Source organism: Mus pahari, chromosome 8 (assembly GCF_900095145.1).
Source record: "Mus pahari chromosome 8, PAHARI_EIJ_v1.1, whole genome shotgun sequence".
NCBI classification, from domain to species: Eukaryota; Metazoa; Chordata; class Mammalia; order Rodentia; family Muridae; genus Mus; species Mus pahari.
In genome coordinates this window covers 26,669,614-26,695,844 of record NC_034597.1, presented here as the reverse complement: position 1 = coordinate 26,695,844, position 26,231 = coordinate 26,669,614, and the positions used below count along the sequence as shown (strand labels likewise).

Here is a 26,231-nt window from a genome sequence, read left to right as displayed (position 1 = left end):
GATGCAGAAGGGCAGGCAATCCTAGTGATCAGGTCATGGAAAATGGCCCTTCTGGGCTTTAACTGGTGTCACAATCCAGGAAAATCATACTTGGGGCACAGGGCACAATCTAATATCCATGTTTGCCATCTCTTATTGATCACAGACACCAATACCACTCTCAATATAAAGACTCATATAAAAGTGAAGTTCTCAAAACTCAGTTCAGACTCAGGTCTTTTAAACAGTGGGCATCTGATCCAAGGCATGCCAGAAAGCTGGGCACAGCCCTGGCACACTGAACTTAGTCATCCCAGCCACACTAGTTTAGGGCTGCGCTGGTCTGTTGCATATCTCTGGCTTCTAGTTTTGGCACTCTGCGTGACAAATTTCTATAGTCCATAAAACTATGAGGCAGGAAGCTATGTCCTGTTTGTTCTTCACCCAAAGAATTGTGACTTCAGGTGTGTATAGGTGATGGATCAAATAAACAGGAATGCTCTCAGTGCTAAGAGCCAGGCAGAATAATTCCTCTGTCTGCCTCCTCTGTTTCATAGAAGCTTTCTGAGGATGAAAGTTTATCTTAAGAAAGGCCACGGAAGGAAAGGGACTATTGAAAATCAGTAAAGGCAGGACCAGGAAGACCCAATGGCCTTGGCATCAGTAAGACAATATACATAATGTACCCTTGTTTATAGTAGATGTTCAATAGTTCCTGTTATGTTCCCTGTTCTATGCCAAGCAGTTTCCACATATTCTCATCTTGGGAAATTTTTCCATAGCTGGCTTCCAACATATCTGGTCCTGCTCATGTTAATAACCTCAGGATATTTGTGCTGACTAGCTAATGGGACAGTCCATCCTTGGAATATTTTCTGTTTGAGCAAAGAGAATCAAAGCAGGTAGAAATCTGTGGACTTTTAACAAGCATGCCACCAATAGGATGGAGAACCCAGGCCCTCCAAACAAATCAACCAACTCCACTGCCATGGAAAGAGACTTCCCTGCAAACACTGCCCCCAGTGGCAGATGCAGGCCAAACAGCTCCAGGTAACAGATTAACATTTGTCCGTAGGCTCACTATGAACCATCTCTTAGACTTTTGATTTTGCCATCCAGTGCTCCCTCAGCAAGAATGCTCTTCCTGGTTGAGATAATTTAATCAGTATTTGCTCAGCACTTTACAGCAAAAGGTGATCACCCACTCCTTCCTATACAGGGGCTGAGTAACCACAGCCTCCTAATGGCACTTAATCTAAAGCATGGGGGTGACTCACCCTCCCAGAGATGTCTCTCCAAGGAACATATTTAGTTTAAGAAAAATATCTATATGTTCCCTAACTGAGATGACTCCTTTCGGCTTCCAGCTTCAGAACACTACTTGGTCTCTGTTAGCTTTCATTCGCTGTAGTTGCTTTTCAATCTAAGTATATGTGATATGCATCATCTTAGCACGGAAGCCCAAACCTCACTCAACAACCAGTACCCAGCCATCTTTCCAGTTGGTTCTCCTGGTGGCTAGGGATGGTAAGCGGTCACAGAAAAGCACCATCTATGGGGTTCCACAGAGGACTAATCTTTGCACTGTCACTGTGTTGCTCTGAACACCCTAAAACTATCCTCAAATCTTACACCCAGTCTCAGTTACATTGACCCTTATATGAATATTCTTTATCATACTCCTTAAGGGACTCTGACTTCCTCCCACTTTCTTGTGGGGCACTGAAGCCCTACTCTAACTTCAAAAAGTGTCCTATACCCCATCACCCATTCTTCCTTTGCTCCTCTTGCTTCATCCCGAAGCCCATCCCATCTCTCTTGTATGTGTCCAGGTCATACTAGCAAACATTTGCTATAATAAATCCTATCCCTTGCCTCCCGCATAGCTTCTCACTCCCAGTGATAAGCTGCAAGGCAGACAGATAACAACTGAAATATGCACTTAGTAAGGGCAAATTTTTAAGTGACAAAAGAATACATTTAAAAATAAAGCCCACTTGAAAATCAGTTTCCCTTCCAACTCAATTACATCTAGACCTCCCGCTCTGAAGCTCCTTATAGCTGTGAGATTCCAGCTCTGACAGGCTTCAGGATTTTTTTGAAGAGTGTTACCGTAGCAACATGGAAGGCCCAGACACCTGAAATGGAGAGTGAATGACACAGTACTTCCCCTCATTCCAGGACCTGAAGGGCCCAGCAGAGCACATGCATGGGCTCTACAGGGCTCGAGTGTAAGCCATCTAGGAGGAAACAGAAGACCACTGCCAACATTTTTCACCCCATGAGAACCTCGGAGTTGGAGCTGAGTTAAAGGAATAGTCTGATAGATACTGAAGGAGACACGAGACGAGGTTTTATAGTTATGAACTCAGAAAAGCACTCTAGGAGGAGGACACAAAGCTATGCATGGTGCTGATGTGAATTGTGATTTCAGAACACTCTGCAATCATAGCAGAGTGTCTGAATGACCTCCTCTTTCCTTCTGTCCTCTTAAGAGATGAAAATCTCAACAACGACAATAATTTTTTTTCTTATAGACTTGGCCCAGACCAGTAGCAACCATTCATCTCGAGCCCCCAACCAAAGGTCAGAGTTTTGGGCAGTCTATTACAGGTATCATAAGCCAGCCTCAACCCCCTTGACATTGCCAATCACACTTTAATTCTATTGAATGTCACAGCACAGACATTAAACCTCTGAATGGCACCACAAACAGACCATTAGGTTCTAAGATACCATAAAGGTATATATATATATGGGCCATTGCCAGACTTGATATGACCAACCTGTAACTCCATCTTCCAACACAGCATAGCAGACAGACCCTATTCTCATTATACTGGGACTCCAGGACATACTGGCCTTTCCCTCAGAGAGTCAGTTCTCCTCTGTGCTGTCACTCCCCCTGTCCTGCTCTGCAGATCTCCTCCCTCCACCCCCTGCACACACTCATCCCCCTTCCCTAATCCTCTAGAAGTAAAACCAAAGTCACCCACCCATTATCATATAAACTTTGCCTGCCTCTGCATTGCCCTCAACTTGGCTCCAGGCCTCTCTGATGAGACTTTATTAAGCCTCATTATTACAAGGATATCCTTTATCTCTGAAGCATTATCACTGGGGAGATATCTGCCCCCAAGTATATAGCAAAGGTTACCTGTGATTACATGACCCTGTGCCTGCGGGTAGACCAATCAATGACCGCTTTCATCCTTTTCCAGAGTACTGAGCCCGGGCACATGAGCACTATGACCTCTGGCCCCCAACAAGCACAAGGCTGTCTTAACACAAAACATTTCTGGAAAGGCTCACAAGGCAGCTGGGAAGACCAGTTGTGAGGCAGCAGCCTCTGCCCTTCCTTTATACCCATTATAAACTCCACGAAGGCTCATGGAGCCTATATCTAAGGCCTCTCTTTTGAGTCACTATTCCAAGCCCTCAATTATTATAATGACACCTCAGTCACCCATCATTAGAAAGACACGGTTCCACTGGAAATACTCTCAGGCCTGGCCCCTGTATCTGCATCAGATGAAAAGCCAAGCCATACCTATCCTATCCCCCCCTCTCATGTCCCTTTCCCTGGATTCCAGTACCCCGCCCCTGCACACACACACACACGCACACCCACCCCTCCACACACACACACACACACACACACACGCACACGCACACGCACACACACACACACGCACACCCACCCCTCCACACACACACACACACACGCACACACTTCCCATCATCCCTGCAGTTCACTTTTTCTGTCCATGGCTTTGTCCCCCCCGCTCCAAGTCTGGCAGTTACCCTGGCTACAACTTCTATCACCAGCCTCAACCATTACTTGCATTGTCTCAGAAGCTGGACTGAGTTCTCAACTCTGGAAAAACCTTGTATGCCCATTAGCTTCCAGGCAGCCCCACTACTCAGCCAAGGAAGAGAAAATGATTCTCAGAGACCTATACTGGACTCAGGTTTGTGCTAATAGCACTTCCTGCTTGAAAATTCTTTATGACTCAGTATCCCCCGGAAACACCGGTAGCATCCAGAAGAAACACAGGGAGTGGGCTTCCTCTGCGAGTTAGCCCTTGCTGGGAACCCAAGGCACTGCTTCTGTTGCCATCTTTAGTGGTACTGAAGCCAGAAGGCTTGGAGATGAGGACCAGAGAGCTTACCTTGCGCATGTCTTTGCCAAAAGTCTCACTATATGTTGTGCCAAGGATTTCAAATTGGACATAAGGATTTGAGCTGTCTTCCCGAAACTCCATAACTCCTGTGAGGCCAGTGATATGTCCCTGCAGGGGAGGAAGAAAAGACATGCAGAGGTGGGAAAAGCTTTTTGTGGTAGAGAATGGAATCCTAAGAAGGGAACAGACATGAGTGCCTATAGCAATGACAGAGCCATTAGCAGTCCCAGGACAACAGGGCAAGATAAATGCTTCACAGACTATCTTAATCTTACAGAAGAATCCACAAGGCTTTTGCCTGCAATTACTGCAGTCTGTGTGTTTACAGCAATTGCTATGTGCTAGTTCTATGCTAGCCATGAAATTAAAACATGATTGCATTGGTCTCTCCACTCTTGAAGGTTTATCTTTGCCTTTGCAACCTGCTCCGGAGGCTTCACTTATTCTGATACAAAGTAGAAGTCTAAAGTCAACAAGATGTGTGCCCTGCATGTGCCTTAAGGTTAGGCAGCAAATAGGAGCGCTGCGTTGGACTTAGCTTTGCCACATCTGCCATCTTGAGCAGAGCACTGATCATCTCCCATCTTCACCCTGAAGCCAATCAGACCCATAGCATAAATCTCATCAGATGAAGGAAAGAGACTTTCAGAGCATAAGACCTCATACAGAATGGCTGTGGTAAACATGCCAGTCCCATGTCTCTCACAGTTCAGTAAGGTCCATGGAGCAGTAGGCAGTGTGGGACTGCGCCAGTAGTGAGCATGATCCCTTCTCTTTGTCAGCTTGGAGTGTGACTTTTACCAAGACTTCTGTGACCTCAAGGAGTAGAGGGTATGCCATAAACTACACTGGTCCAGAGAGGCCTTGCTTTGCTCTGAGCAGCAGTGAGTTTAAACCAACACTGGAACATGTTTGTTGCAACTGAAACTATATAAAATGTATTGTGGCTAAGGTTCCTGACATTGTAGATTTCCTGAAATGCTCTTTTGAAGTTTCTCAAAGCCCACTTACTCTAACAAGTCTTCTATGGGTTACCTAATTGACTTTAATTACATCCTCTGAAACACCATTCTTTAATCACATGAAATATGTCACATGTACATAATGCATGAGCATGCATGGGTACACATGGGTGCACAATCACACATATATGTACACAATAGAAACTTGGATAAGCAACACATGCCATACAACCTAATATAAGTTTTTTTTTTTGAAAATTTATAGTTTGAATAAAGGAGCATTGGATAGATAGAAGACAGGCAGCTATGACACTATGACTTTACTTCTGACTTTAGACAAGTCATTTAACCTTCTGAAACCAAATCTCTTGTGGAGACATTTGAAGTGCATGACGCTGGACATCAATTCACTCCACTTTTAAATATTTAAATATAGATAAAAGAGAGTAACAAAGAGAAAATCCTGCAGGAGACTTAGGCAGTCTCTCACAAATAAACACACATACACACACACACACACACACACACACACACACACACAGTGAAAAAAATAGCTTTGTACCAACTAAGTGGGAGTGCAATGAGGGACTTGTCTCCAGCCTTGGACGACCATAGAGAGCAATGCTTCCTTTCACGTACCTTTTTAATAGTGTCTAGCATGGATCTCCCTCCATTCCATGGCTTGGTAGACTTTCGTATGCAGTTAAGGCTTGCCATACTATGCCACTTCCGGTCCTCCAGCTTCCTGTGGAAGGCGTTGGCCAGCATCAGAACACTGTCATACAGGTAAAGATTGGAGATCTACAAAGACAGAAAAGTGTAAATTTTTCTCCCCTGCTGTATTACCAAGGAATGAGGTAGAGAGCGGCAAAAGGCTGGGTGATGCCAACAGTATCTTCCTGGTCCTGTGAGCTCGGAGGGCAAGGAGCCTCTGGCTCCCTGGTACTTTCTTTCTTTATGATTGTTTTCATCAGCTCACCCAAGTCGGCTAGGAGTTAGGCTAGGAGAACACGGAATCTGCCTCAGGAATAGGAGTAGGGGGCATATCCCCATAGCAAGAAGGAGAACTAGTGGGATCAGCACCATGATCAAAGCTTGCAAGCAGGTTTATCACCTGTTCAGGTAATGGAGTAGGAAGGTAAAATTAGTAGGGTAAAGTGAGGCCCAATATGTGTAAAATCATGAAGGTATAAAGGATCAAGGTCTCCATCAGGGCCTCAAATACAACCAAAGAGTTTTGTAAAAGACCACGTAGCAAAAACTTTAGGCACTGAGGGTCTTATAATCTCTTTTAATAACTAGTTAATACCACAGTTAAAACATGAAAGTAGCAAGAGGTATTTCATAAACAAATGGGTGTAGCCATTTATTAAAATAGATGGTGTACTAGCTTCAGCTCAAGTGCCATGGTTAGCTGACTTCTTGGTTCAATAGGATGGTGGCAACAATATGATGGGAAAGGATCAATAAGGGATAATGATGCAGCCATGCAGGGCCTTATAGGACATGCTAAAGGGGAGCATCAGGGAAGACTTAGAGAGATGGATACCACTGATGGAGCTATGCACAGGAAAGCTGGTGATTAGGCCTGGACATAGGCAAGACCACCCTAGTCACTAATGGACCAAGAGTTAATAGAGGCCTGGGTGATGATACAGCAATGAAGAAGTAGCAGAGATTCCTATGTCTGATGAGCAGTGCCATCCTGGATGCATCTAGGATTTGTAGATTAGGTTGGCCAACTTCAGTGAAGCTAGCCCATAAAGGAAACATGGCTCCATCTCAGGGCTTGTGAGAGTAATAAGTCTGAGGAGCTAAGGAAGGTCAAAGTGAATGTGAAACAAACAGATTCAGTGCTGAAGAAATCTGTACTGTCAGCATAGGTATGGCCATGTCAAGGACCGATGCATCTGACCTGTGAGAAATTAGCAACGCCTTCCGCATACAGGCCAGTTAACTAACTTAGTGTTAACTAGCTAAGCCTTCCTCTAGTCCAACTACAAATGTTGTCTGTATGTGCAAACACAAGTGTTTACAAACTATTAACCAGTACATTCAAAAACTAGTAACTGTAGCTTCCTCCTCCTAGTGTTTACAGCCTGAGACTACCCTGCTTATAGAGACCCCCTGCTCAGTCTAGTCAGCCTCCCCATGTGTACTGCACATAATAAATGCACCGGGATTCTAGGTTGTTACGGTAGTTGGTGACACTCCATCACAGCCCAGCTTACCCCAGCTTTTCTGTACAGGTGTCTGTTCTTTCTTCATTCCCTCACTACCTCAGTCATTTCCAGACCCAAGCCATGTGGGACATGGAAATGAGAAACTGGAATATAATACTGTAAAGATCTACACTGATGCAAGGGAGCCAACCTTCTCCTGCCTTGTAATCCAAGGATAGGAGGGGTTTGGCAGGGGGTGAGCAGGAGGGCCCTCAACATGGAGGACAGAGCCTTGTTCTCAAGGCCTTCCCCTCAGGACCCCCAATACCCAAGGGGACAACAAAGCACACCGGAGAATAAGAAAAGAGCTAGGAAGGGACAATATCCACTCTTCGACAGCTTTGGGTGGGGTCGCTGGTTGATATCTCCCAAACTGGGTCAAAGGGATCATTTTCTGCATTCTTAAGCAGCAAGTAGCCTGCTAGAGTTATTTCAGAAAAACATTGCTGGATATAAATGAAGAGAAATAGGAGACAATGATGACCTCACGGTGCTCCTGAGAAGACCAAACAGGCTCCTTGTACTATATATAGGAAGAGCCCCTGCTACATCTGCCTCATCAGCCACCCTTCCCTAACTGCTTCTGTTAGAAGCATTATTTTCTGCCTGCACTTGCTCTCCTATTAATCCTAGTATGGATGTCACAAAAGCTGGTTCCTAGATAAAAACCTGAGCAGGAACTGTCCCTCAGAACTGAAGCTGAAGTCAGAGTGTATAGATAACCAAAAACATCTGCTATATTAGGCCTGTCCATGAGCTCAAACTAGCTCTCCCTTTGTACTATAACATAACCATTAAGAGAGCATCACTTCCTTTATGCTGGCCAGTGATGAAGGACTCTGTTCTGTCTGCCACTGAGCAGCATCCTTCCTGTGATCACCGTAGACATCATGCTCTAGGAGGAAGAACAGGATGAATACTGCAGAAACGACTACAATGTGCCCACAAGACTAATGACTGCAGGCCAAAGGGAAACTCCATGCCAAGGTCATGGTTACCCTTCAGGTGCCTAAAGTACACAAATGCTAACATAACATCACAGGAAGGAACCTTCCTATCACTGGGAACTTATCACTGTCACATGGGGAAGGTGACAGCAAGACTATGCCCCAGGCAGTTCAAGCTTAGAGGAGTGTGTTTTCAAGGAACAAGACTAACTATTTTCCTAATCCTACCAGCAAAAAACAGTCCGCCAGAGCACCCACCTCTGCAGAATTGTCTTGATGTTTCTTTCCCCCTCTGGAATACAAACTTGTAATGGAGATGTTCTTACGAGGGAATAGAAACCACTTAAGAATTGGTATGGAGTTTGAGCGTTTTTTTTTTTTTCTTATTTTCCTTTTCTTCTTTCTAAAAGGATAACTAAAAGATGAGAGTCCTTGATGGTGTGAAGATTTCTTAAGACATTCATGGAGCTCTAAGCTGCCCACTCATAGCTGGTGCTATTTAGTCCGTTAAGACCCTCTGACCCACGCCCACACCTGCGGATTCACTCTCATATCAGACCACAGCCTACGGTGCTACTTCAGCTTTGGCCTAGACTGACACTCAAAAGACTTTTTTTCCTTTTTCCCCAGCACTTCTAATCACAATGAATTGAGGCACTCGACAACCATGTGAATGCCGAGAGGCCTGCAAAGAAGAGGAAAAGGCAGAACATGAATCGGAAAGGCCAAAGAAAGCCCTGAGTCCTCCCATGACTATGTCTGCCTCGGAGAGTGAATGGATTCTAGTTCAAAAGAGCTGGCTTGAGAAATGATCTTTTCCAGGCACTGATAGGCCTTGGGACCGCCCGCGGATCACCCTGGATGCATCCTCCTCTATCACATTCTACACGGGGCCGGTTCATAGACATGTTTACCTAACTAAACTCTGAGCTCTTTGAGGGTTTATCTCTGGAGCCTGTCACAAGTAAAGATGCAAGTCTGGTGACTGATCAGTCTTTGATTGATAAATGACCTGTGGAGACACAGATCCATAGACAGACAGACAAGCAGACAGATAGGAGTGATAGATAAATAGATGAATGAGTAGGTGGATTGGTGGGTAGATGGATGGGTTGGTGGATAAGTGCTAGGTGGAAGGATTATGAGTAATAAATGAATGAGTGATAGAGTGAGGGACAGTTGAAATGGATGAGTGGGATGGATGGATGAATGGATGGATGGATGAGTAGATGGATGGGTAGATGGATGGATGGTATGGGAGGCAAGTATGAGAATGGATGGATAGATTAGTTGGCAAAGAAATTGATGAGTCTTTCTTGTTAAGAATGCACACATTAATTCCCCATCTAAATAGAAAGCATTGGGAAAGAAAGACTTGCTGCTTTCAATTTGGTAGGTAAGATCTTTCATTTGTTTCTCATTTAGAACATACTGAAAATGACTTCTTGATTCCCTCCTTACTGCTGTTTGTACCTACTTATGATTACATCTTCTCTTAACTTAGTCCTTGCACCTGGGAAGACGGATGTCTCAGTGCTTGTCCATCCTGGGACAGAAACTAGCATTGTTTTGTATACCCATAGACAATATGCTTTATTCTGGCTGATCTATGGACACTGTAGCAGAATTCAATGGTGGTTTCATGTAAGGGATACAGACAGCATGGGAGGCCCTGCTTTTATTGTCTGACATGTTAAGAAGTGTGTTTTCTGCAAAAAAGGAGGAATGACATGTAATAGAACATGTAATATGCCAGGCAGTGGTGGTGCACACCTTTAATCCCAGCACTTGGGAGGCAGAGGCAGGCGGATTTCTGAGTTCGAGGCCAGCCTGGTCTACAGAGTGAGTTCCAGGACAGCCAGGGCTACACAGAGAAACCCTGTCTCAACAAACAAACAAACAAAAAGAACATGTAATCTATGCTCAGGATGCTCTTCCAGATCCTAATGAATAAAGAAAAGGCTTTCTTCAAGGCAGGTGGATAGATGTATGTGTCCATATTAAATAAGCCAAGGAGAGATTGGGAAGAAAGAAGCCCCTAGCTACATGGACACTCACTAATAGGAAATAAATAGCACAGGCTAGAACTACAATCCAGAAAACAGAGAGGTGTAGCTTGAAGGAGTCTATGTTTCTTTCCTTCCTATCGAAGCAAGGAACTACACAAATTTTATAGGCCAAGGGAAAACATGCAGGGCATATGCTGTTCTAGACAGATCCTGATACTCATGCTTGAATAGGTCCACATCTCTGGCTGATCTATGGACACTGTAGCGCAAAGTGACTGGAACCAGTAAAGGGTTCTAGATGGGAGGAAACTCTGAGAATCAGAGAGGTTATAGCGTCACAGCCAAGGGGTTGACAGAGACACAGTTGCCAAACGAAAAAATCTAGAACCAAGTCAGAGATGCCATCGGGAGTGCAGTTGGGAATGTGGAAAAGACAGAATGAAGCAAAGGTCCAAGGTCCTTTGGGGAACCTAGTGCTCTTCTATAAACGAACAGAAAGCTTCACAGAATTAGCTCTTTACTCATACCCACTTGCTGAGTGACCTCAAACACATTTATCAAATGCTTGTAGATGTCTGTCTATGCCAATGAAGTACAATGTGATCTGGAACCCTGGATTGGTGTAATGTGGCATTCCTGGTTATTCTCCCCCAAACCTCCCCCCCCCACCCCAATGCAGATGGTAACAGCTCTTCATGCAAAGGCTTCTTCTAGTGTCTTTGTATGTACTTTCATTCTTAGAGGCAGCAGAGATTAAAAAAAAAAAAAAAAAAAAAAAAAAAAAAAGAGTGGAAGGGTTAAGTGAACTACTTATACAGGTTCCTAAATTCAAATCAAATTAGCAGAGGTCATGCCCAGGGTATCCCCAGTAGCTGGGACCCAGTGGGGATCTGTTACACAGATTATAGAGAGAAGGACCATGGAAAATTAGCTTGTGTTTGCCAGCACCAACTTCCTCCTCAAGGCTCCCTGGCCACATATATGTTGAAAAGCGCATGGGAGTTATATCTGATTTGTATGGCTTATAGGACTAGAGACTAAGCAAAGATCAACTCTGATTAGTAACTCAACCTGTGTCTGCTCACTTGGACCTGCCGACATGTCCCTGGCCTCCTGGCAGCACAGTCTTATCTGCATTGGTGCTGAGGCTTAAGCCAGGCTTTTCAGGGCTGAGTGCCCCGATATTTCACAGATGGCCTAGTAAGAGAAGGCCTGGAGTATATGATTGGAGGTAGAGTCTACGGAGAGCTCTGTAGTTTTCTGAGCCAGGTTCCTGAAAGGGGAGCATCGTAATGCACATTCCCACTTCACTGAGGCTTCAAATAGAAAAGCCTTTGGTGGCACACACACTCTTCTAGAAGACCACAGGGGTAGGGAACCTGGGAAAACAAGAGTCAGTCAGCAGCGAGTCGATGCCTGTAGGAAGTATGGTATTCTATACTCTGCCACACAGACCCTTCTCCTGCCTGGGCTCAGTGGGTATAATTGTGAAGAAGCTTTTCAAATGGTCCTGTCTAGAATGGTCACATACAGTCTCCACTGCTATTGTATGATTCCAGCACCTAGTTTCTTCCTTAGGAGATGGCAGATATCAGCCACTGTGACTCAGCCCTAAGCCTTCTTGTTCTACCCTGCTGAGTTGATCCTTTACAAGTATCCTCTCCAACAGTTGTATCCTGGTGGATTCTTCCTCCAATTTCACCCCATGTATCAGCCATTATTCTCCCAGGCCCCCAGGTCTTTGCATATGACATTCTCCATAATAAAAATACAAACAAAATTCCCAATTTTAAGGTTTTTGTGAGAACGAAGTGTGAGAACATTTGAGAAATGTCCAACTTAAGCACTACACGCAGCTGCTTTAATAGGTTCCTCTAAACTAAGGGCAGGTCAATAGATCATTCTAATTCTATTATTGGGAATTAAAGAGATGTGAAGTTATTTGCATAGAGGATGCCTCTTCTTAGAGATGAGCGACAATGTATAGAGGATGCACTGGGTAAGGGACGGGAGCTCCAGGTGGCTGCCACAACCCAAGGCTGTGGCTTCATGAGGTAAGGCAGAAATTTCTGATTTACCTGTGCAGAAACTGGGTTCTGAGAAAGGAAACCAGAAATGTAGGAAACAATTCCAGGCAGCAGATAAAAGAACTCAGCCATGATCTCTATGAGAGCCATAGCTCTTGAAAAACCCAAGAGGACCTGCTTAACCTCTGGAGAACCAGAGACCAATTACATGAAGTTAACTAAAGTCCAAGAATGGAAAAATCGATGTTATTTTTTCCTTAAGCATTAGCACAGAATTCCCAATACATTAGTACCTAAGTTTAATTTGGGAACATACTTGTGTCAGCAGGAACAAAAGGCCACTAGAAAGAGTGTTAAATTGATCTTCATGAGAAAATAAGAATTTGCTAAAAGAGTAAGACACAGAGAGAAAGACGGAGGAAAGATAAGGAGTCCCGCTTGACAGAAAGAGACTAGAACACTGGGGCAGAAGGAACATTGAACATGCCTGAGAGGGTGACAGGAAACAATGGGGAATTCACTCTGCTCCACCAGTGGTGATGCTATGGTGGACTCCAAGGTCACTTAGAGCCTACTGCTATGGCAAGAACATCACAGACTGTTCATACTCCCAGAGACTAGAAATCGCAAATCAAGGCACGATCAGAGTCAATGTTTCATGAGAGTCTGCTTCCTTGTTCATAGCATGCCTTCTACCCATATCTTGATGCAGAAGTGGAGAATTCTAGTCTTACTTATAGATGGTTCTGGTCTCATTTGTGAGAGTTCTACCCTGACAAACTCATTTGATTCCAATGACCCTGTATCCAAATACAACCACGTTGGGAACTAGGTTTGAATGTAGAAATGTTATAGGAATATATCATTCAAACCATAACAAGGAACTTGTCCAGGTATAGGTTTGTTACACAAATGGTACCAGGAAAAAACATACTTCCTACCTAGGCAGGAACAAGGCAGGATATAGGCAGCCTGTTCACTTACTACAGAAAGGATTAGGACCTGAGACAGAAGCACTTCCCTAAAATATGTTGATAATCTTCCTGTCTGGATGCCAGCAGGCTGAGTCCTCTGCCACCTCCACTGGCCAGGAAAGGAAGGGCTTGAGCAGGTCAGGATAATGTGTGCACCCCACTGCGCAGCCAGACAGTCTGCCTCCCGGTGCTTCACTTCTCCTTAGCAAGTCTGAGATTCCAGTCAAGACTTATTAGGGTACGCCAGCTGTGTCCCAGTCATGCTCTGGGGGCTGGAGGAGGGTTGCACACTGCATTACCAGGGTTAGAATCATGCTTGAAGCAAAAGGAAGATGAATGGCAAGCCAAGGTCAAAGCCACACAGGCCAGCAGACATCTCTCACCAGTCCATTATCCTCACAATCCAGAGCTGGAAATGCAAGAAGATTTTCATTAAGAAGGGCCACATTTCCTCCAGGCTTCTAAAGAGCCCAGCATGCTCTTCCCTCTATCATTAATCAAACAAAGTGGGCTATTTGCGGAGACATCATGGAGATAAACAACAGACACTGACCTCTGACCAAATCTGCAGACAGGCTCTGGTTGGCCAGCAATGTCAGAGAAGCAGTCAACAGAGGGTCCAGCTGGGAGGACAAGCTGACATCCAGATGCCCCAGCACGAACAATTTATCCCCAGGCAAGGCCTCTGTGCCAAACTGCTGCTAGCCCACCTGTCTTGAGAGGGCACTGTGGCCAGGCCAGAGGATGGAGCAGCTGGCAGCTGAGGATAAAGGGTTGTAGGAGGCCCTGTACACCACTGAATCTTAAGGGAGAATATGGAAGAGCATCTGTCGCCATATAAGCCTTTCTCAGCTACAAAGGCACACGTGGACACCTGCAACTCAAGTAGCAGGCAGCTGTACCCACAGAGACCACCCATGCACCTGACTCATGCAGCCTTCCACACCATCCTTGCTGAATTGGCAATTGGAGTCTTTCCCATTACGTACAGCTCTGGAAGGGACATGAAATCTGAGGTACCTGGTTAGGGAAGCCTGGAGGATGCTCCAGAGGAAAAGCTTCTCTTACCAGATTGACAAACCATCACCAGGGAAAAGAACTGAAGGTTTCCAGGAAATGGAGAATAGAAGGTCAATGGTTTTCTTCAGCAAACTGAACGCCAGAGGGAGAGGTGATTTTGTTGAGCCATTCAGCAACTCTTAAGTGCATAAGGATGCCAAAGTTCCAATCTTGGGAACATTTCGTGACAATGCTATATTGGATTCCACAGCTTGGATAAGCCAGCACAGTGGCCAGACACCACAGTCCATGCCATTTCCTGCCACACTCTGGAAACACATTTGAATAGATGGGGTGGCGATGTGATAACGTTTCTGTTAGTTCAATTACAAGTTGAAGTCGCTGGGAGAGGCAATTCCAGTGATAGATACAATGGCGACTCTGCTCTGAGGAAGGCATCCTGGGAAATCTCAGGGAATTCTCAGGGTTCTAGGGGACTGGTTATCACTTTTATTACCAGCTGAGTCAGACAAGCCCTAAACTAACTTGTCAAGAAAACAAAAACGAGAAACACCCAAATCAGGCAGTACTTTGTAGAAAAGAATAAACAACCACACACAGGCAAATGCAATGTCACCACTGGAAGCCACTTATCTAGGTATTTTTCTTCCAAGGGACTTAGAAGAAAATAGGTACTAAATAGCAACCAAACTGATTTGCAAATAGTACTTGCTTGCCGTTTCAAAACAGAAATTCTTGACCATAAGGCTAATAGAGGAAGACAGAGTTTCTCAGAGACCAATGCTCTTTGATAGAGAAGCCAAATGATGAGTGACCTTGCAAAAATTCCCTGTGCTTTGATAATCCATAAGCTATGACCAACATCCCAAGGGCAGTTGTCTGAGGAAAGAGCAAAGAGGGACTTGGGGGCTCCATTTCCAGGGGGATTTTCATTAATTTCATCAAGACAAAGTTAATAATCCATGACAGCAATTTTTTCTTGAGTTGGATGTTCTAAGTATGTTCGAGTCTTTTCAATAAATCTCACAGCTAGAGGCTAGTAGAAATTAGTTTGCCTTCTATACTGTCATTAGGAAAGAAAGAAGTGGTAATAGTTTCTGAGAAAACTGAAGGGAATGGCTTGTAAATGAGATGAATCTACAAGCTGCCCAAGTGTTGGGCAGAGGAGTAAATAAATCCACACTCCCCTCCCATCATAGCCCCAAAGAAGGATGTAGACACAACAAATGGACAAAGGAAAGAGATTTCTTTAATAAAGTGCTTTACTTATCTCTCTATAAAGAGGCTTCTAGAGACCATTTAACTTGGGATTCAAGTCCTAGATTATTAGCAGGCTCATCTCATATATTCTTATTGATGGTCTTCAGTGAGCAGGGTCTTTCACGAAGAGCTAAATAGATAAAAGCATGGCCTGTTCCCCTCAGACAAGGCTGTTGTGAGTGAGCGGCTGAGTAAGTGATGGGGACATGAGAGTCACAAATCATGTGACACAGGCCTGGAGGGATAGGGACTGTTCTCCTATACAGGAAAATGTTGACACCTGCCAAGACACAGGTATACCGGCAGGTTCAGCCTCCCTATGGAAAATGAATTGTACTGGCCACCTCCTCTGATGGTATTCTTAACAGCCCAGCCCTATACTAAATACTTTCCACATTTTCTCTAATTTACTTTTCGTGGAGATTCGCCAATAGTAGCAGATTTTCATGTCTTGGCTGGACAATGCAAGAAACTGAGGCACAGAATAAAAAATAAATATTAAGTGACGAAATGGTATCTAGAATGGTTGGGATTTGCACCCAGGTAGTCTCATTTATGAGGTGGTGGTGGTGGTGATGATGTAACTGTCATGAACAAGGTCCAGTGATTTTGTTCTTTAGTTCTACTTCCGAGGTGCCTGTGTCTCAAAAAGAACAGAGAAGGAAGGGAACTCTGAACTGTGTGGCCCAGAACCTTTGTTACATGCTTGGGTACCTGCCATATCAGGATGCCATCAGTTGAACTTCCCCTCAACCCTATAGACTCCCTAGTTCTCTTCCAGAAAGCAGACCCTTTGCACCAGGCAGGACTGAAGGCTTAGAGACAGCTTGACTCTTATAGGTGTCAGGACAGTCATCCCTTAGCAAAAAGTGTCATCATGAACTTGGAGAAGTGCAGGCCTCTCTCCTCTGCCCCACCCTGTACTGCTCATGGTCTCTGCCCATGGACAACTGAAAGTGACTCTAATTTGGGGAAGACTGAAGCAATGTAACTTAATGAGAACTGGAAAATGGACAGAGGGANAGGAGGTGGCAAAGGGGCAGGATGGCAGAGACTAGAGAGGGATAAACTTCACCAAGGGAGAGGGAACCTGGGAGACCATCCAGGAAAGGAGAGCCGTGGCCTTCGGCCCAGCAAGGAAGAGTGTTCCCCTCACCTGCACAGAGTGGGGACATTCACACTGCCTGGCCCTTCCCCTCACCTGCACAGAGTGGGGACATTCACACTGCCTGGCGCTTTGGCCAGCTTGGTGCACACCCTCAAGGAGAGAGAGAATGATGCAGACAGTGCTCCAGCACGAGGGACACACTTGACCCTTGTCACCTTTTCCATGCCCCAGGAAAAGAAGACAAAGGAAAACTCTACCATAGGCCTTTCTAACACCAAATCCATCATCTAGTTCATGGCTCTGTCAAAGCCAATGCTCACATACATTTCTTTATCAAACCCTTACAACCTCAGAAAGACCTTGGCTATTCTGTCTTGCCAATGCATGGCTGTACTCCGTGTCACAGTGAGCACCAAGAGAAGGCAGGTGCTCCAGCTATAAATCAATGTTACCTGTGTTTCCAAAGCACTGAGAACAATTCTCTCATGTGGCACATCTATGAAACAAGCTTTCTTCTCCTTCTGGCAACACGAGATTAGCGAGTGGAGGCTTTCACTAATCACATGTATCTACAGCCCACCCACAGTCCCCATTATGAAGATCTTCTTATGTAGTGAGACCATGGGACAGATACAGCCAGCCCTGATCTCAACTCTGGTTTCTACTCCTCACCCAGGCTGGGAAAAGGTGGGCCAGATTTCAAATGCTGAGTGGTGAGCGGACCCTACAGGCAAAGTTACAGATAACTTCCGCAAACCAATAGGGGGAACTTTCTTTTATTATATGTCATGTGCCCCCTGCATTGTTTCTCTGTTCTTCTCAAAGACTCATACAGAAAATAATCTGTACCACAGGCAAAATACCTCTTTCCTATGCCAAGGCCACATTCCCAGATGACGAAGACCATACATACACTAAGACAGTGACTGGAGTATTAACTTAACATTTACAGCTCTTATCTAAGAAGGGGCATGGCAAGCCACATGGGTAAACCTGTTCTCTGGCCTTTCTGCTCTGGGGAGATCTGCAGCATCCTGGCTGGCCTCTACACTTTAACACTTAGCAGAGGTGCCAGGACTGTGTTAAGTGTTTTGTTTTACAAGCTTAGTGTTTGTGTGAGTGACTTCTTACAAAGAAAAGCTCCCACCCTGCCACAAGGCACTCGGCTTAAAGGCCGAAGAGAGAACAATCTGTCCACTCCAATCATGTAGCTTTTAAATATCAGAGGCACCTTGTGAACAAGCAGTCCCTGGTTGCTGATACCAGGTGTAGTTACCTGCCACTGATGCTACTATGAGATGAAACACCTGTATCCAGTCAACTGGATTCCATTTCAGTGAATGACAGCATTTTAGTCATTAGTGTGGGTGGGTAGTCGTGTCCATCTAGAGCCCAGCAGGCCCAGTATGTTGTCTGTCTAGACCAAGGGTGTGGTGAGAGCCGCACCTGGAAGAGACTCTGTGCTGTACTGACCTGCAGCATTTGGAGGTAGCCTTCCTGTGGATCACAGAGCAGGGAGGAGATGCGGTGGTTATTCCTCATGCATTTCTGGTTGTCCTTTGCAGATGGGAAGATTTGCCGGACCACGGTCATCCTGCCAAGGGCACTGTGGACCAGATCCAGGATCTCGGGGTCACTGATTTCCTGAAGAAATAATCAAATCCATGCTTATACCCTCATGAATTAAAAAAAAAAAAAGTCACTAGGAGACACCCAGGCCAAAAGCCCAAACAGCTAATGCTGAAATGGTCAAGGGGATTCAGCCCTGGCTATCCATTTCATTAGTTGCTTATTTACAAAAATACTTACCATCCCTTAGGTATAAACAGGACTGTTCAGCATTCCCTCTGAGCTCTGGTCTATAGTAAGCACCAAGGTATAGTGGATGTCAATAATAATCTTTCACCACAGAACACACTGAGTATGTCAGGGATCAAAGATACCTATTGTGCTAGACCTTGATAAACCAGGTATTTTACTTGCAATTATTAATGCTCATGCTCCAAAAACAACCCTAAGAATACTATGAAGAGGATCCAATTATTAGGTCATTTCGCCCTCAAAAACAGAAAATGTAAAAGCAGCTGCTACAGGGAGCCTCTATAAGAAATCACACTTGAACTAAGCCCAAGAATGGACATAGGAAAAGAAGGTATGTGAGTGCATGTGTGCATGCATGATTGCATGTGAGAATATGACATGTGTGTGCATGCAAGTGTGCGCGTGCATGCATACATGTGTGCATGCGTGTGTGTGTGTGTGTGTGTGTGTGTGTGTGTGTGTGTTCCTGTTGGGGACAAAGTATAACTGAGACTCTGAGTCTGCAAGGAGTGGATGAATTCTGTTCCATGTAGAAGCATCAGGGGAAGGAAGGCAGATGGGGAAGTTGGGTCTAACCATGCCAGTTCAGACAAACAAGAGCAGCAACATAGAAAGTGAGCGTACTTCCTAGGGCTAGTAAGGAGCTTGAAATGTTCAGGTACATATATGCTAGAATCAGAATGGCCTTTCTGAAAACTTCTAGTTGCATTATGGGCCGAGGATTAGAGAGAAACAAATAGGGGGTAGGGGGTTGGTCAGAGAGGGAAACACAAGACTGCATGGTTGAGTCTAACAAGGAACTACAAGGAAATGGAAACAAATATTCACCCCTTGTTCCAACAGTGGGGCAGTCAGACCAAGGGCATCCCAAGATCACTGTCGCTAAGGAATTACTTCATTCATGCTTGGCTCCAAGTCAGTATTTAACTGAAACTGTTGAATTTTAAAATAATCTTTAAATCTTCCTTTTTGCGGATGACCCATTCTAGTTTTGAGACCCTGTGACAGTACAAATGGAGACAGCCAGGCAGAAAATTACTGATAGGAATTTCGTAATCATTTAAATGAGAGCATAACATGTTTAGGGGTAAGATGCTAAATCAAGCATTTAGGGTCTGTCTTAGGATGGTAATGTTTGTGTGAGGGGGTGTGGTCACTAGAAAGTATATGCTAGATCTGTGAGTGAGCACACCCTTGTATCTTCAGCTAGATTGTCGACCCTTGCATATACTGAATTATCTGGATCTCACAAAAGTTAAAATGTTGTTACAATTTGTATTTACATCCATGTCACTGAAATTTATGTTCACCATGGATTGAAACCAGGAGATAATCAAAGGTAGAGAAATTGGTCAGAAGGGACAATTCCTGAACACAGAAAGATTCAAGGAGTTGGCAGAGGCTAAGAAGAGCCTAGACATGCCCACTCAGCTGTTCTAGCAGCACTGGGGATGTAGGCCCTTCAGAGAGGATGAAATGAGGCTGAGAGAAATCACAGCATCAAAAGACTAACAAGTAGACAGTTCACTTTGTTAAACAACAATTAAGGAGGGTTTGGGGTGGATTTCTTATCTAGAACATGTATGCTATCAGCCAGTCACAGTGACTCGTGCTTGTAATCCCAGCATTTGGGGAGTTGAGGGAAGTTGAATTGCTGCAAGTTCAAGGTCAGCCTGGGCTACATAGTCAACTAGGGGTCAGCCTGGACTAGAGTGAGATCTAGACTCTAACGAAATAAACAGATATAAATAATTAAGTAAGTAAATAAGTAAATAAATAAATGAAATGCAAAATGAAGGACAGGAGGAATATAGGTATCATAAAATACAAAACTCGAATTAAGTATGTTACAGACAAGATAGAAAACAAACAAAGGTGTCTAATATCATTTGTTTCTCCCATACATTCTTAATGCAACATGCCACTGGAGAGGCAACAGCCATTTTTATAGAAACCTTTTTATTAAGCCTCGCCTGCTTCTTCAACTGCCAATAGGACAAACAAGAAACACTCGGTTCGCACTACCATACTCAAGGCATATTCTGTAACTGTGTTAGGGATTTGACCTACAGGGTGGCCCAGTACTTCCATGGCAACCTGCTACTCCCCTGCTGTGAGTAGCTAATGCTGCCATATAGGCAGTGGTGGGTACTTGACACTGCCCCAATCTGCTCTGATGTGCTCAGGACTCTTTAAAGACTTGGCACAGCTCTATGACAACCTATTAGCTCCCATATGCCTCCCTCACCATGGAGATCTGCTGAAGCTCGGTATACCTTCCTGCCTTCCCTGGCCCAGTTCTAATCTATGTGCCATGAGTCACAGCATGGTCCTCCCTGCTAGTGAACTCCTACGTCACCATCTGTGCTTCTAGACCATCCTTCTTGGCCAATTCAGAGATATCTGCACTCAAGACCTGGGAGTCTGCTCAAGCAAATTTCCACATTTATTTACATGCAACCAAAGAGATTGACTCCTACACCCTTTCCCTAATTCTGAACATAGGTGATCAGTCTATCTAGCAGCTCCATGCCAGGATCTATTCCTGTCCTACTAGCCCTCCAGAGTTCGTAATTACTACAAAAGTGAGCACTTCCTGTTCACTGTCAGCAGGATACATGACTCTATGCAAACTGCAAGAGACTCCGAGCTGTTGACTTGTTGTACAGAGAGAAATGCATGCAGCCCATTGAAATGAGCTTCTTGGACAGCTAACTTCCCCTTGTCCCAGTTAAGCATGCATCCAAGTAGTGCTGCAGATAAATGCAAGCAGCGGGACAATGTGATTGCACCACAGTGCAATGTCAGTAAACTAACAGAGGAAAAAGAATAAGCAAAAGAAATAGTAGTATCACATGATGCTCACTGGAGTATCCAGGATCAAAAAAGACGAATTTTTTTCTATTGTCAAATATAAACATCACTGTGAAATATGCATAAGCATTTTGTACATTAAATATGAATAATGAAATGACTTTACTGTATCTTCCATCAAACTGAGAAGGAAAAGAATGGCCACATCTTAGTTGAATGGTTTCCCATTCTTAACTCCTGCCTTCTTTCCACAAACAGCCTTTGTCCTGCTGCGGCCTAGCTGGCATGAAGCTTACTCTTGTACATTTTGTTTAAGTATGGATAAGCTGCGCAATATGGATCCTTCTGTAATCCGGTTTTAACAACAGGTTTTTTTATACTCTATTTTACATCAGAGTCATTTGGGAGCTTGATAAAATTACATGAATCCAAAGAGCAAGCTCTCTGGGTTCTCCATGAACACTCTGAATAATACCCCAATAGTCACCAATGTATAAGACCACTTGCTCATGGGGTGGAGAGATGGCTCAGTGGTTAAGAGCCATAACCCACGTGGAGATTTATAGCCATCTACAACTCTAGTTCCAGTGATTCCAACGCTCTTGCCTGGCTCTGAGGGGACTGTATGCTCATCATATTCATATGTACATGCAGGCAAAACACATGTATAGTAAAATAAATATTTTAAAGTTCCAAGGTTTGTTCATGGTGCTGGGTGTAGGTGTGCATGATAACACGACATGACAAAAGAGTTACCTTTTGTTAACCCATTGCTGATAATAGATGCTTCACTTGTTGGCATCTATGAACAATTTCCTGTGTGTCTTCACCTACTTGTGTAAGAATTTCTCTAAGGCATCATATACCTAAGATTGTGGTATCTTGATAAGAGAATAGGAAAATGCTTAAATTTATTAGAAAGGGCCAAATTTCTAATAAAATTGTACCAAATTATAATCATGCAATAAATGGAGTGTTAGTCCTGCATATTTGCCTACACCTCACATATGACATGACTTCTTAGGATGTGCCCGTCTCTGGAAGATCCAGCAATACCAATCCTGGGCATATACCCAGAAATGTTCCAACTGGTAAAAAGGACACATGCTCCACTATGTTCATAGAAGCCTTATTTATAATAGCCAGAAGCTGGAAAGAACCCAGATGTCCCTCAACAGAGGAATGGATACAGAAAATGTGGTACATTTACACAATGGAGTACTACTGAGCTATTAAAAACAATGAATTAATGAACTTCTTAGGAAAATGGATGTATCTGGAGGATATCATCCTTAGTGAGGTAACCCAATCACAAAAGAACTCACTTGATATGCATTCACTGATAAGTGGATATTAGCCCAGAAACTTAGATTACCCAAGATACAATTTACAAAACACAAGAAAATCAAGAAGGAAGACCAAAGTGCAGATACTTCATTCCTCCTTAGAATAGGGAACAAAATACCCATGGAAGGAGTTACAGAGACAAAGTTTGGAGCTGAGACGATGGACCATTCAGAGACTGCCTCACCCGGGGATCCATCCACCAAATGCAGACCCTACTGCCTATGCCAGCAAGGTTTTGCTGAAAGGACCCTGATATAGCTGCCTCTTGTTAGGCTATGCCAGTGCCTGACAAATACAGAAGTGGATGCTCATTGTCATTTACTGGATGGAACACAGGGCCCCAATGAAGGAGCTAGAGAAAGTACCCAAGGAGCTGAAGGGATCTGCAACCCTATAGGTGGAACAACAATAGGAACTAACCAGTACCCCCAGAGCTGTGTCTCTGGCTGCATATGTAGCAGAAGATGGCCTAATCGGCCTAGTCGGTCATCATTGGGAAGAGAGGCCCCTTGGTCTTGCAAACTTTATATGCCCCAGTACAAGGGAACTCCAGGGCTAAGAAGCGGGAGTGGGTGGGTAGGGGAGCAAGGAGGGGGAGGGTATAGGGGACTTTCAGGATAGCATTTGAAATGTAAATGAAGAAAATATCTAATAAAAAATAAAATTAAAAAAAAATATGCCAGTCTCGTGACTATAACTTGGAATACTGTTAGGGTTTGTCTTCACTTAATTCTTAATAGGGTTGAGTATATTTCGTGCATTTATGTCTCCGTCCTTATATTTATGGACTGTTAAGTTTCCACTGGGTGAGTCTGTTGCATAATGATTTATGAGTCTCTTATTTTTAACTTTATTCTAAATAAGCCTTTGTCACATGCTACAAATATCTTCTCCAAGCTGTGGAATGTTTGACACACAAGCTTTAAACCTTTCTGAGCTTGGGTAGAGAGATGCTTGCTTTGTGGCCATCGTGCAGAACTGTTTCACGTGCTTTTGCTTTGTGGCCACTGGGAATAACACTTCCCATGGGTTTGCTACATGCTTGCTGCTGTCAGCTGTCTATTTGCAGGTCCTCTAGTTCAGGGCTTTGTTTTGTCTTGAATTCCGCCTGCGTTTTCTTGCCATATTTTAAAGACTTACTATTACTTACATACAAGTTTAGAAGACTGTCTTATTGCTGAGCTGACCAATTTACCAGTATTTAAATATCCTCCTTATTTCTAAAAATGCAACTTGCCTTATGGTTTACTGTGCCTGCTGTTACTACAATTATGCCATTTGTATTATAGTTATTATCCACATTGTTCATTTCTTTGTTTTCCTTTGATTTTTACCTACGTCATGTTTTCACTAGAATGCCTGCAAATGAAATATACTAGAAATGTTTATATCTAGATCTGAGATATAAGTAAAAATTCTAATCATTTATATTTATTATGATTATTTACATATTTGGATTTACTTCTATCATATTACTTATATTACATACTTTGGGTTTTTTTGTTATATATTGCTGTTTTTCCAAACTTGGAATAATTTTTTTTTACTATTTCCATTTATGTATGTTTTAGAAAATTAGATTTTCTATATTAGCCTTTATTAGTTTTCTTACCTATTGTAATAAGTATACTTAAATTTAAAGATATTTGATATTTTCCTTTTTCTTTGGTGCTTATTCCCAGTTAGCAGAAGCTTAGCTAAGGTGTCAACAATGTCCAGTTTTTAATTCTGTCTTCCTTTATGGCCTCCCAGTGTACATTACCTCTGCTGTTTACAAAAGTATTCCTACAGTGTCTAAGTAGCCAATACATATCCACTACCTTTTCTGGACTTTTGGCCTTAAATCTGACATCTTTCTTTTTTCTTCATCCAAAGTATGTCATTGTAAATGCCCTTTCAAGGAAGTTGCCGATGATAAATCCAACTAACAGTTTCAACAGTGTTCAAAAGCCCAAAGTCCCTTCTGAGACCTAACACAAACCATAAAATTAAAACCCAAGTTGCATAGCTCTGATATAGCGGGTCAGATAGCCTATATTCTCATTCAAAATGCAAGTATAGCAAAGAAAGTTCAAGTCAAGGGACGACCAAATCCAACAAGGAAAACAATACATGCTTCAGGTACAGGTCCAGTATCAGGATTCTCTGTGGTTTCATGTATCATTTTGTGGTTCTTGCTTCAGGTACAGGTCCAGTATCAGGATTCTCTGTGGTTTCATGTATCATTTTGTAGTGCTTTGCCATAATGTAACATGAACAGCCTCAAGTATAGTTTCTGAGAGTCTTTCTTTTTCTCCCCTCAAGCCTCATGAGCTGGGTGTCCATTGTCTGCATTTCTCTCCACATTCTGAGCCTCTACCCTTCTAGCAGAACCACCTATGACGCTCTGCTTACAGAATTCCAGAGTAGGTCTCTAGGCTACAGCTCCAAACTCTTCAAAAACCCTCCTTAAAACCATTTCTAAAGTGTCTACTGAGCATATACTGACAGCAGTGACCCCACTGGTCAGGAAGCTCACAGACGAGTGCAGATGCTCACTGCCTATGTTTTCCTTTGCTCCAGTCTAGAAGTCCAGCCCACGGTTCCTCTTCCTTCTTCAGTTAAACTTTACTATAAATGACCTCCCATATACACTGAGAAGTGTGACCCCTTAAGAAATTCTAAATCTCATCAAACTAGCCATTAAGATTAATCATCGCTATTTATCTTCTGTACAGTCGCGTTTCCCTTGGCTGCCTCCTGTAAAGATGGAAGGTAAGGCATTTAGAACCCATCTGGAGCAGCCAAGATTGGGTAATCTCAGATCCTCACTTCAAGATCATTAATTTCGTGGCATTTGTAAAAAGACTTTATATCAAGAAGCATTCACAGATTTCAGGGGTAGGCCTTGAATATCTCTGAAGACCATTATTAAATTGTGATAGACATTATATTGGTAAATGGCTGCACTCTGCTTAAACTTGCTGACAGTAGACTCTGGGAGCAAAGAAGGCTATTTTGCACCCAGACTACAGAATGTTTAACTCAAGTGTCCAAAATTCTCTGTCCTAGTACAGACTGGTTCCCTGACTCTGTGACAGAAAGAAATAAAAACAACAAACACCTAGGGGAGTCCATAAAACATTGTACCTTTGGGAACAGTTGGAAAGTAAACTGTTCCCAACAGAGGCTTTTGTTGTTTATCCCATGGTTAAAGATTCCTGGGGTGGCAACAGGGAACAGTTCATTCACGGAGAGAATGCTGTTCATTGCCTAGAAATCTCTCAGCCAAGACTTCCAGCACACATGGGATCCCTTGGGTTGCCCTGGGCATTTCATCTGGATTTTGTAAGCACCTGATATAAGGCTGTTCCTTCGCTGGCTCTCCCAATCAGACCAGTCTAATTGTTTCTGCTTATTGTTGTAAGCATCTGACTCAATGATGTTTTGCTCTCTATATGCTGTTTCTGTCTATATGATGCTTGTTATTCATTCTTTTATTATGATTGGCTGTATACTTTAAAACGTACTCATTTGAAACCAAAAGTATGGCTACTTTCATGAAACTTGAGATCCAA

The 26,231-nt window shown here is 43.6% G+C and overlaps 1 protein-coding gene across 1 annotated transcript in view; it reads right to left on the bottom strand.

The window, feature by feature from the left end:
* Positions 1–26,231, bottom strand: part of Grid1 (glutamate ionotropic receptor delta type subunit 1) — a 738,391-nt gene that overhangs the window by 238,772 nt on the left and 473,388 nt on the right. The window contains exons 6-8 of the mRNA XM_029541717.1: positions 18,166–18,336; positions 5,765–5,926; positions 4,152–4,271 (exon numbers count right to left, since the gene is read on the bottom strand). Of these exons, the coding sequence (XP_029397577.1) occupies positions 4,152–4,271; positions 5,765–5,926; positions 18,166–18,336 (453 nt within the window). The remainder of the gene's footprint in view (positions 1–4,151; positions 4,272–5,764; positions 5,927–18,165; positions 18,337–26,231) is intronic.